Source organism: Otolemur garnettii, unplaced genomic scaffold, assembly GCF_000181295.1.
Source record: "Otolemur garnettii isolate 467f Iridium unplaced genomic scaffold, OtoGar3 scaffold00053, whole genome shotgun sequence".
NCBI classification, from domain to species: domain Eukaryota; kingdom Metazoa; phylum Chordata; class Mammalia; order Primates; family Galagidae; genus Otolemur; species Otolemur garnettii.
The window spans coordinates 10,419,562-10,432,510 of NW_003852448.1; the positions used below are offsets into that span (position 1 = coordinate 10,419,562).

General features: G+C 43.5%; 1 protein-coding gene across 2 annotated transcripts in view; it reads right to left on the reverse strand.

The window, feature by feature from the left end:
• CNTNAP2 (contactin associated protein like 2) overlaps window positions 1-12,949 on the reverse strand; it is a 1,940,687-nt gene that overhangs the window by 444,073 nt on the left and 1,483,665 nt on the right. For both annotated transcript variants that reach the window (XM_012806491.1, XM_012806492.1), the window contains one exon: window positions 4,842-4,998. In XM_012806491.1, coding sequence (XP_012661945.1) covers window positions 4,842-4,998 — 157 coding nt within the window. The remainder of the gene's footprint in view (window positions 1-4,841; window positions 4,999-12,949) is intronic.

Consider the following 12,949-nt stretch of genomic DNA (forward strand, 5'->3'; position numbering starts at 1 on the left):
GATAAAAACAATGTGAGAGACCTTTCTTGATCATCATTTTAAAACACTGGTATGAGAGTTTGGGGATCTGGGTCTCTATTTCTCATTTCCAACATAATTTTTGGAAAGTAATTTACATTTTTTTGGACCCTAATTTATGCATCTATAGTTACAAATTCTGTGATGATTTTAGCTAGAGTTCCATTAATATTCAGATAACAATAAAATAATATATGCTAGTGTAATTTTAAATATCCATTTATGACAGCTGTGAGAAGCTTTACCAAGATCTTTGCATGACTTGGAGAAGGGCTAAACTATCTATCTTTATTTTGCTGACAAGAAAACTTAAAGAAGTCAAAAGCCCTGACTTAGGTCACACAGAGTAAATGGCAGGAGAGTCCTTGGTCCCTATTTTGGTCTCAGTTCGTCTTAGTCCAGCGGTTCTTTGTGATTAAGGTAAGTTTTTTGAAAGAAGTAATTTTTTTCAACTGGACACATATCTAAAAGCATGCAATGCAATAAGGCCTTTTCATCCTAGCATTACAACAAATGTGGTTTCATATAGGAAATGGGACATGAAGAAAGGGGCTTGATGGGAGGAAAACCTGGCCTGCTGAACCAGGAAGTCTGGAGGGCCCAGGGAATGTGGGTGTGAGGTAACCTAGGTAACCCATGACCAATAGAAAGAGACAATCAATGACCAATAGAAAAGGGCAATACTGCCTGGAGAGCAGAGAGGCCAATGAAAGACTTGCAGCCACTTTCAAGTGGAGTGTTTAATATGCTGCTGACCTTTGTCTGGGTCTCTCTCACCTTTTCTCCTCCAGGTGAGGGACCCTCTTCCAACTCCTTAGAAATGCTCTAAACCTTCTCTTTGCTTTTCCTTTTGCTCTCTATCCACCCTGCCTGAGCCACTCCAGTTTTATTTTTAGTTTCCACCACTTTTCCTTTCCATTCCCTGAGCCTTGGTTGAACTTTGTAGCTCAACCAAGTAATCCAATCAAGTCAACTGGGTTTGGGGAACTGGGACCCCTGATCCCCAACAATATATGTGAATTTCCCTTGGATAGCTAAGCTGAATTTTCCTTTCCTGAATCTCCCAGCTCTTCTCTGTGTTTGGGTGAGAAGAATGGAACAGCAGTTCTCGTGCCAGTGCACTGTGGGTTGCTGGGGGAGTGTTCCTCACTTCTGCTCAGAGAGGCTCCGAGACAGACTCCCAATTACTACCGTGGACAGCAGGCTCCCAGAACACCTCACTCCCCCTCTCTGATTCTTGCCCTATGGGAAACAAGAGAGGCAGGGGCTTCCTGGCAACATCACCTTGGTGCATCGAGCGAAACAGCCTGGCTCTAGCATCTCTCTCTGAGGACTGATGTGGCTGGGGGCCTGTCCCTGCTCTTCTCTTGATGACCCTTGGTTGTAACTTTCCAGTAAAGCCCCGTGCATGACACCTGCTGTGTGATGTTGTGGAAGTCAACATGAGGTCTGCTGTCTAGCAGGTCAGGAGATGAATGGACTCACTTTGCAGAATCTGTTTTCATTTATTAAGATTCCTTTGGAATCATTAAGAATTGCAATAAGAATTATATAATTAAAAACATCAAATAATGATGTATCCCATAAAACACAATTTATAAATGGTTCTTACATCCTCCACTCTATTTAATTCTCAAAAAATTTACACAGGGGAAAGAAAGATGGTCTCTCTGACCTTTGCCCCTTCACGAGAGGGACCTACTTCCAACTCTCTTTGAAAGTGCTCTAAACTTTCTCTTTGTTCTTCCTAAATAAAATCCATGGAGCAGATAAGCCCAAACTCCAATCTCAAAAGATTCATTTTTTATTATACAGACAACAAATCTAAGTTTCAAAGAGGTTAAAAGCCTTCACAAAGCAGCAGGCCTGGGCCTGGCTTCAGTTCTCTCCCCACTGGTCCTGAGCCTGTTGGAACATCCTCTAGAGCAGTGGTTCTCAACCTTCCTAATGCTGCGGTCCTTTAATACTGTTCCTGTGGGTCGCGACCCACAAGTTGAGAACTGTTGCTCTAGAAGCAAACCCAATTTTACCAAAATATTTAGAACATCTACACAGGTGGTCCTTTGCCAGTTGCTAATGAATTCAAAGATCAATAAGATATCTCCAAAAGCTTTTTCTCTTGTGCTAAATAGATCATTTTAATAGCTATTTATTATAAATATATTCATTATACTTTTCTGTTTGCTCAAAACATAGTGCCTAGCTTATAAAACGTTGAACAAACTTTACCAAAGTGAAGGGATGAGGGTGTTTTAGGGGCTGCTTAGCCAGAAAGGAACAAGACATGAGCAGTGACCAAGTCCCTGAGTGACTATGAAATGTTATAATTCCGACCAAAGCTCGCTAGAGGGGGAGGCCCGTGAGAGAGGGTGAAGTGGGTTGTCTGCAATAAGCCTTCTAGTCTGCGATCTGAATTCAGGTGTGTTCCCTGAAATGGCTGCAAAGGCAAATAATGCTCCTCTGAAATCCGTATTTCTTCCCTGTCATCCCATAATGGGGCCTGCTGGGGGTTAGAAATGGATGTTACGCTGGTGCTGCAAACTCCACATTGTCAAGTCTGAACTGACTATTCACCTCCCTCAAACTATCACACATTAGCCTGTTGTGGAGAGCCCTGCTGCCTAGTGGAGAGCCTGCCCGGACACCTCTCTTTTTTCTCCCATGATCACAACCATCGGGTCCTATAAACACTACTTCCCTCTTCTCCGTGGGCAGCCAGCATTCCGCTCACGCCCTCCGTGTCCATGCAGGACCAATGTGAGATCCTCGTGCTGGCTCAAGGCTACCTGCACAGGGCAAAGAAAGGGGGTCTCTCTCACCTCTGCTCCTTTATGAGAAGAACCTACTTCCAACTCTCTTTGGAAGTGCTCTGAACTTTCTCTTCTTTCTTCCTAATAAAATCTATGGGGCAGATAAGATCCCCCGGGGAGGAGGGACGCTCTGATACCACATTTCTGTGGAGCCTTTCCTTCCACACGCCACGTTCCAGATCCACTGTGTGGCAGCCCCCAGACTGGCCGTGCTCCTTCACACTCCTCCAACACGCGGCTCAGGGACAGGGGCCCAGGGAAGTCTCCTTCTCTCCAGCCACGCCCCTTTCTCTGGTGACCTTCTTGACCTGTGCTCTTTCAGTTGTATTAGACCTTATTCCATTAGTTTTACCCTGTCCTGCACACGTCTTCCTCAGAGCACTGACTGGATTACGGTATCTATTTTGTGTGTATTTTTCCTTCAGCTAGTTTTTGTGCTCTGGAGGACAAGGAGCACGTTCTGTTCGTCACTGTGTCCCTGTCACTTTGCATGATGTCTGCCTAAAATGTATTTCACTTGGAAGTAGGCATTAGAGTTTCCTCTGCTCTCCTCTGTGGTAAGTGACTCCCCTCTCCTCTGGTGACGGTGGTGGTCCCCTCTGGGCTGCCTGGGCAATACGCCAGCTGGGGTGGCATCCCCAGCTCTCCCCCCTGGGGAAGCTGCACCCAAAGCATCTTGAAGGGGAGAGGCAGGAACTCTGAACAGACAACAAATGGGCCCAGGGGTCTGCGGGCTCCAGTAGTGACACACAACTAGCGAAAGATGGGGACGAGAACCTGAGTCAGGGCAGGGATCACTGTTCTTACCATTCACGGCTGTGTTCCCAGCACCTGGAAGTGTCCCTGGCACCCACATTCACTCAATCTGCACTGAATGAATGACCACTGGATGACTGAATAAAAGCAACTTCACAGCCGGCGCCCTTCAACTCGGTTCCCCGACTTCTGAGCTTTGTATAGAACGTGGATGTGTGTGATTGTGCATGCCTGTGTCGTACGGATGCATCTTTCAAGGAAATGGAATTAAAAATTGAGTATTGTGACTTTTTCTTTGCAATAACCCACCAATACAGTATAATGATATCTATTTCCAAGTGTCACACACACACACATTCTAAACCACTGAAATGTATAGATTTAGTGATTTGCTTTGGAAAATAAGTGGACATACTACCTGAAAATCATGTAACTTTCCATTGTCAAAGTTAGATTTTGGTTAACTGGTAGAGTGAATTTGTCCTGCAAATCGTCATTGTAAACAGCATAATACTCGGGGGGTGGGGGGGGGGGACGGAGGGAAATGTGTGAGCAGATTACATCAGGTGTCCAGATGCCCAGAGGCGGGAAGCGGCTGCTCAAGGTTTCTAAAAAGGTCCAAAGCCAACGCTGGGTGTGCGCTTCTGGAAGGAACCACCCTTAGCTTTCTATTCCTCCACCTGCACTTCTGGGGCCGTCTTTTCACAAGGAGTGACAGCTGATGTTATCTTGACTGTTCCCGACACAGACCCAGCCATTCTCTGTGAAGTGGGACAAAAGCCAGCAGACGGATGGAAGAAACCCCAAATAGATCTTTCCTCAACTGATTTCTATCGCAGTTATAAACAACTCCAGGTTTGAAAGAAAAGTAGACAGGCAAGGACTTTTTGAAGAAAAGAGCAAAAACAGATTTTCTCCCTTCCCCCCTTCTTTCTTCTAATCCGGATACTCAAAGCGAACACGTGGAAGAAGGTCGCTGCACCCTGCCCCGCCCGCCCTGCACGCCAGTCTTGTTATGCAGCGTATTTTATCGTGCAAATCGTTGTGCACAACTTGGCTATTTTCCTCTCTGAATAAAATATGAACACGTCAGCTGTGTGTCAGTCTGCCTCTAAATGCCTACCCTGGCCGCCTTGACCTCTTACACTTCTCAGTACGGCCTGACTGTTGTCGGCTGGGTTAGTCCCCCAGCTTCCCTACCGATTATCTCGTTATCCCGGCGGCCCTTTCCCACCACCCCCTGCCGCCGGCACTCACCACTGCTTGTAGTCGGCGTCGCAGTTGCAGTAGAACTTGGGGTCTGTGCAGTTGCGCTCGATGCCGCACGCGCACTTCTGGATGCCGGGCCCGGAGCCCCCCCAGTAGTAATGCTTCTCGTTGGCTTTGCCAACCCACCACGTGTAGGGGCTTCCATCTAGAGAGAGGGGAAAGGCACGTTTACCAACAGACCTGGGTTCAGCCATGGGGATGCCCCGTTTGCACCCACTCCCCTAGGATAATATTCTCCCATAGGCAGAACACCATGCAGCTTGCTTAAAAGTAAATGCATTCTGATAACTGAAACATTTAATAAACAACATCAAAGGGGGATGGTGGTCATAGGCTACGAATTGACTCTATAATACACAGTTCACTGCGTGACCTCCGGTGACCGGGTCACGGAGATCTTAGAACTAGAGGTGGGCGGAGACTTTCCCTATTACAAAGCATGACCTAACAATTTTATGGATTAGGAAACTTAGGTCTGGAAAAGTTAAGCAATTCTTTGAATCACACAGCAGCGTAGCCCCCAAGCCAGAAATCTGACATTACCTTACACAACTTGATGCACAGTGTTCTTTATCTGATTTACTTTCCTTAATTATTTGGCCTTATATTCACTCATTCCTTCCTGCATCCAAATGTCAAATATCCATCAGTTCCCACTGTGTGCCAAACACAGTAAGAAACGCAGCAGGAAAATGGCAGGAGAGACACAGATTAAAGTACAGTTCAATCAATATTATGAACACAGAGGCGGGTGGGTGGAGGGCACAAGGGGAGGTTTCCCAGGCGAGTCAAATCGTGAGCTATTCTTGAAGGTAGAGTGGGCATTACCCAGAGGAATGATGTTAGAGAGGCATGAAGGCACGAGCTGGTACGCACAGTGAGCGCAGTGTACAGGACAGAGAGGTAAAGTGCTCTACGGAAGACGGGTAGGAGCTGTGCACCTGCAGTAACACAGGGCTGAAGGGACGTCAGCCGGTAGCAGCAGGCAGTAGATGAAGGTCGTAATGGGAAACACCTTTGTCCAAACACCTTATTCTGCATGAGTTTATTTTTGCTTCTTAACGCTTATTTTTCCCCCAACTTAAGAAGTTTGAGCTTTATCTTAAACATATTAGGTAGCCATTAAAAGATTTTAAGTAGGAAATTATCACGATCAGATTTGTGCTTTACAAGATCAAGAAGATGAAAGGTGGATTTCTGAGGGATGACGTCAAGGAGGCCAGATGTGGTGCACCTATGTTAATACAGGAGAGAAATAATAAAATAGTAGCAGAAATGGAAAGGAAAGAAAACAGGAAGGTGCAGGGGATGGAAGGGGCTTGGCACTGTTGGGATCCCAGGCTTCTGGCGGGTGACCCAGGGGAGGACATAGAGCTCCAGAGGTGTAGGGGGCGTCCAAGGAAAGGTGGTGAGCTTGATACATAAAATAGGCAACTGGCTGTCTGGATCTCAGGAGCATTTTCAGAGCTGAAAATCCATCTTAGGACCATTGGATCAAACTAGAACATATCAGAAGCTGGAGAGATAGTTCCGGCATCTTTCAGATCGTTAATAGTATTTCAAAAGCAGCACGAGAGGACCACAGAATATGAGCACAGTGGAGTTCAACAAAGGAGGCAGCTGCCAGGGTGGGACCAACAGGAGGGGGGGTCCCCCCAAAGCAGAGGGACCGGCGTTGTCAGACTTCCTGGTGAAGTCCACTACTTTGTCAGCTAGAAGGTCTCAGGATACTTTGTTGAGAGGAGTTTTGGGTGAATGGAAAGAAAGGCCTGGAAGCAGCAGGTGGAGAAGGGAAGGGAAGGAGTGAACGGGGAGGCCCCGACACCAGACGACTCTTTTGTATCTTAAATTTCCTTTTAGTGTGGTGATACTTAACAGGAAAACAGGAAATCCACCCTCGTGACATTATTAAGTGTACTGTTAATCACGGGTATGTTGTCATGGCAGGTTCCACAACTTATTTTTCTTGTTTAACTGAAGATGTTATGCCCATTAAGCAACTGTCCATTTCCCCTGTGCCCAGCCCCTGGTGACTACTTTGAATACCCCATACAAGAGGAATCATGTGCTGTGTGATACAGTACAATATTATCCAGCCTTCAAGAAGAAGGAAATTCTGTAATAGTGATAACATGGGTGACCTTGAGAACGTTATGCTAAGAGAACAGGGGACTCTTGCAGGAAGCTGGAGAAGGAATAAAATCTAATGGAGGTTGTGCCAGCCAGTAAGCCGGAAAGGCTGGTCACTACAGTCTCCAGGGGTTTGGGTTAAAATTACATCTCAACAACTCATCCACCCTTTCCAGATGTGAAGCGTGCACTGTATCTGTGTGAGTGCCCAGAAATAAAGATGAGAAAGAAGTCTTCTACTCATAAAGTTATCACCAGAACAGTTACAACTTCTAAACAAATAATGCAATAAAAGAAAGAAAGGGCCACTTTGGAATTGGGTAAAAAATACTATGGCACCTTCTCAGATATTCTAATAGTTTTCCTTAAGCACAATTTTGTTAAAAGGTGGGCAGTTTAAAGTCACTGAAAATGTGCTGGGCCTGGAGCTTGGGTTTGACACAATGAATGAATAGGTCTTCTGAATTTGGAAACGAATTATCCAAGTATCCTCCTATTCCATTCAAATTTCTAGATTTTTCAGTATATTCACTTAACTTGGAAAAGCTAGGGTTTTCCTTTGGCATAGTTCTTTATAGCATCCAAATTTTAAAAATATACTTGACTTGATCTGGCAAATACTGAGAGAGATTCCAGTGCTCTGTTCCAAAAGGAGATGGAAGACAGCTCTTGGAGGAAGGGCTACGCTGCCGCGGTGTCCTCTGCCCACCTGTGCCTGGGCCCAGCTTCCCACCTTCAAGTCATTTTATTTCTCTTTTCTCTTTCTATCAATGTAAAGGGTAAATCATCCAACTTCTGATGTTTTCCACTGTGGAAACCACAGCTAGTAATAGATGTGTTTGGTTTTAATACAGTCCAGAGTTAAAAAAAAAATAAGGATTGAAAGATCCCATTTTTGCAAACTACATCATCTGAGCCCCCAAAGAAATGTTTAGGTCATTTGGCCCTAAGCTGAACTACTCTGCTGATTCATCTCTAGTTTTGTTACAGGTCGAAGATGCAGGTGGACCATGCTGGCTGACCTTGCCCTTGAGGCCACCAGACCACACCCTGATCCTGAAAAGGCAGAAACACTGCCCAGACTGGTATCAGATCCATTTATTGGATTGCATTTTTTTAAGTTGACCTAATGCTAAATGCTTCCTCTCCAAGGAAATTTTGGTTAATATCATTGTTTTTGGAAACTAGGGGGTGCTGCTCACTTGGTAGAGGAGAAGAGACAAATCAGATACCTGTGCAAATAAAGTTAATTCGTTATATAATGAAGGTAATTTGTCTGCAGAAAGCTCCTTTGTCCCGCTTGTACTTCAGACGATGAAAGAGTATGTATCTCAGGATCTCAGCCCCATTTCTAATAATTCCTTACAGCGACCGGCAGAAACAAGCTAACACCACGTTATATGTTCATTACGGACTGTGATGGCAATGTGCACAAACCAGAGAAGCTGTGTGTAGCTGAGTATTCTTTGTAAAAACCAGAACAGTTTCAGGAAAAGGCACAAGGTAGCAATCAGCCTCACCTTCTGGATCAGCGGTTCTCAACCTGTGGGTCACGACCCACAGGAACTGTATTAAAGGGCCGCAGCATTAGGAAGGTTGAGAAGCCCTGTCCTGGATGATGAGGAAAGTGTTGCTGAGTAAGTGGAGAGGAAGGGAGTCAGCTGACTTCCAAGGGCATCTTGAGGAGTACCCAGAAGCCAGGAAAGAAAGTCTCATTGTCAAGTTGTCTGGGCAGTGGGCGCTGCCTAGGGTCCAGTCTCTGAGCTACTCTCACACGACAGACCCTCAGCTCAGCCTAGAGGGCTCTTTCTCACTAGATGTGAGATCTAGTGAGAGTTTGAGATCAGGGTTTGATCAGCCATGACATCAGCTCTGTCTGCACGGAGGGCACACACCTGGAGGTGACGTGCTTGTGACCAGGTGGGAACAGCCTCGTTTCCTAGATTCTCCTCTTGGGCCCCGCCCTTTTCCAAGTCACAGTGTTCTAGATTTTCTATAACTAATGCTCCAGTTAGGCTGGTGCAAAACTGCTATTATTCCGTTTTCCTTCCGAGGAAAAGCAGCTAAACAGCGTAAAATGCTTAACTTAGCTGTCTGCACATCTGCCTCACACAGAAGAATCGCAGTAAGATAAACAAATTTTCCAGGGAAAAAGCAAATTGTAGCCTTTGTTATTAGCACTGGCTAATTTGGTTAAATCACAGTCACTGAGAGGAATTATTAATTTTGTTGTATATTTTCTATTCAGCAGGAGGAGAAGGGTTCGATTTACTCTGAGCAAAGAATTCCTTATTCCAGCGCTATGCTAATGTGGGGCTACTTTCTGCTTGACAAATCATTATTTACCTGTTAATTGGCTTTGGGGAAAAGCAGTTAAAGGCAATAAAAATGAAAAGACTTTTTTCTAAAGACAAGGGTGAGAAATGGTGAAAAGAAATAATTCAATTACCTAGGTCTAAGAGTTTAGTGGTTCTCAACCTTCCCAATGCCGTGGCCCTTTAATATAGTTCCTGTGGGTAGCGACCCATAGGCTGAGAACTGTTGAAGAACTTCAGAATATGAAGGTTTTAGTTAACTATTTTAAGCAGGTGCACTCACTGCAAGAGGATTAGATAACGATGAATGAACCATGTGCTAAGTAGCAGCTAAATTATCAAAACAAAGCATATTGTATTAAAGCAGCTAAATATGGACTGAACTACAGGTAAGTGCCATGCTGTTTGCACTCACTTCAGATCAAATTTTATTATGGTGAATGGTTTATCACGGTTTGGATGATTAAACTGGGAAAGGGAGAAAGAAAAGCAACTGCTTGTTTTGCAGGACTCAAAGAAACCAATAGCTCTCTGTCATTTCCAGCAGTAACAAGTTGTTTCAGAGGCACAAGGGGAAATGCACGGGCCGCTTGATGAAAATGTAATATGTATCTGTGGTTTTCAAAATGTGTTCTTTGGAACTTCTGGGCTCCACCAGGCAACTTAATTGGCTGCTTAAACAAATATTATCCTGGCACCAAGATAAAATCCAGAATGGTCACTGGGACGTTTAATTAGCTTCATTCCACCCACTTCTGAAAGCATCCTTTTAGCTTGATGAAACCTAGTTTTATTACATCTATACTGCTATCTTATCTATTCATACAAATTCTGTGAAAGAGTCACAGGGGGCTTTTTAGCAGGGGAAGCAGAACAGGTTCAAGCAGCAGAAACAGACTCTGCTCTGTGTGCTCTGGACCCCTGCTGGCGGCTCCTTTGCGGCTCCGCCAGGCTCTGCTGTTTGAAGCTCTTTGCGGGGCAGGATTCCCTTCCTAAGGGTCTCGGTGCTCTGAAAAATCTTTCACTTCTTCCTCCCTTAATTTCAGCTGACCACTCTGCTCTGGCTTTAACAATCCAAATCAAGTTATGAATGGCGATAATATGCTTACTAAGGGAAGACATCCTTAACTGGTGTAATTCTGGACTGGATATGCAAAGCAGCCTTACACCTGTGAGAACCTTTCTTCCAATATAAATGATCTAGACAAGGCAGAAGGCCAAGGGCCTTTAGAATAAGCTCCAGGCTGGGGTGGAGCAGAGAGGAAATCCGATACTACAAAATCCTCCGAGTAATCTAAGGGCTGTAATTCTGAAATGAAGAAGACCAGAATTCCCCTTTCTTTCAGTAATGGGATGTTTACAGTCCAAGAGGTCTAGAGGCTTACAGTTAAAGCTCATAGCCACCCTCCCCAGGGGTTAGAAATGGTGACAGGACTCAAGTCCTGGAATTCTCTGGCTTCAACACAGCTTCTCTTCTTAATATGGAGGATCTGTCCTTCTACAATCACTTCCCAGATCTGGACTCTGGTAGCCCAAGTTGCAGAATCTGCTTGGAAGACAAAGTCTGGGAGTAGAAGCTGTGGAGACCACTTCTGTTTCTTTATTTTTTCCCCACTGGTAGGAGGTGAATACAGGGAAGGGTCTGCAACTTACTCAAGATTCACTTGAGGCTCTTGCAAGCAGTATAGACTCCCTTCCCTGTAGAATTAGAATGTCAGAGGAAAAGCTCAGAACTCAGTCACTAATGCCCTAGGGGTCCTTGTCATTCAACCAGTCCGCCATACACTGACCTGGGCAAAGGACAGTGCTGGGTTTAGTTCACTGGACACTAGGGAGCATCGATAAAGAAGCAGAGAGGCCCACTGGGATACCAACCCAGGAGCTTGTTTTCTGGGGAAGATACAAAGAAGTGTTTATTACAGCAACTTCCATGTAATTCCAAGTTATTCTTTTCTGGATAATATAGTCACCATAACCTTGCTTTTTTGCAGTTTAATAACCATGATTCTGTCTCAAAATGCTATCATCTCTTTAAATCGAGAATTTAAAACATAAAATTAAAAAATTATATATCTTGTTATTTTCATAGATACAAAAGCCTATCATCTCAAATTATCTATGATTTTTGAGAAATCAGCCTATTAACTGCATAGCAATATTCTCTTTTGCTGCCTAACCATCTAACTCTATGTGATTTTATGTTAATATAAAGACCAAAGAATCAATCTCCCCAAATCCTGTGGTGTTCATACTATAGATAGTAATGAAAGCATGGTCAAAACTCATCATTTTGAAGTTCTAATATAAACATTCAATTTGGTAGTTAAAGGTGAACATTTTCTGTGTAAATGAATGTCACTAAAATCATTTGATTAGGGGTGAATAGAAATAAATGCAGCTGATTAGCTTTAGGTTGTATTTTTTAGAATGACATTGGATTTTGCTATATTTTATTGATTTGAATAGGGACCAAATTTAGAAACATAGAATTGAAGTTTGGATCAAAATGGGCCTGAACTGAAACGTTAATTAAAAATTAATGACACTGCATATTTAAATTTATTTTATTGAATTGCACTTAATAGATTTCAATCAGGGACTGATTTTGCTGAGCAGAATTTGATGCAGTTGAATCAAACAATTTTAAATCCTATTTAAATAAATTAGATTTTATTAATTTGGATGAAATTGAAGTGACAGATTAAATGGGAGTCTGTAATTCTGAGCAGCATTAAAGAGACAAGAATAGGTCATCTACTGATGAGCCAATGTTTAGTTTAATCTCCATTCTTTGTAAGTAATCTGTATTTTCTCTCTGTCTAGATGGGGCTTTCTTTCATTCTTGTTTACATCCTCTGCGACTTCTTAATCTGAATGTTTCTTTCATTCTGGTGAAGTCTTAGGCATTATTCACTCAAGTGTGGCCTTAGCTGCTCTCTCTCCTTTCTCTGCTCTCCTATTAGAGGTGGGTTGTGTGGTCTCCATCTAATCTCCTTGCTTTAATCTCTTATTCATATTTAACAACTCTTTGTCTTACTGGGCTGATTTCTAGAAATTTTCTTTAGAATCTATTTTCTTTTTATTAAATCATAGCTGTGTACATTAATGCTATCATGGGGTACAGTGTATTGTTTCTGTGTACAGTTTGAAACACTTTCATCCAACTGGTTAACATAGCCTTCATGTCATTTTAGTTATTGAGTTAAGACATTTATATTCTACATTTAGAAAGACTCACATGTACCCCCATAGGATAAACCATAGACATGATCCAATCAATCACTCTCCCATCACCCATCCCCCCCTCCCCTCCCCTCCCTCTCCCCTTTCCCCGTATTCTTGGGCTAAAATTGGGTTATAGCTTTCCTATGAAAGCTATAAATTAGTTTCATAATAGGGTTGAGCACATTGAATACTTTTTCTTCCATTTTTGAGATACTTTGCTAAGAAGAATATTCTCCAGCTCCACCTATGTAAACATGAAGGAGGTAACCATCCTTAATCATCAGAGAAATGCAAATCAAAACTACTTTGAGATATCATCTAGCACCATTAAGATTAGCCCATATCACAAAATCCCAAAATCACAGATGCTGGCATGGTTGTGGAGAAAAGGGAACACTTCTACACTGTTGGTGGGATTGCAAACTA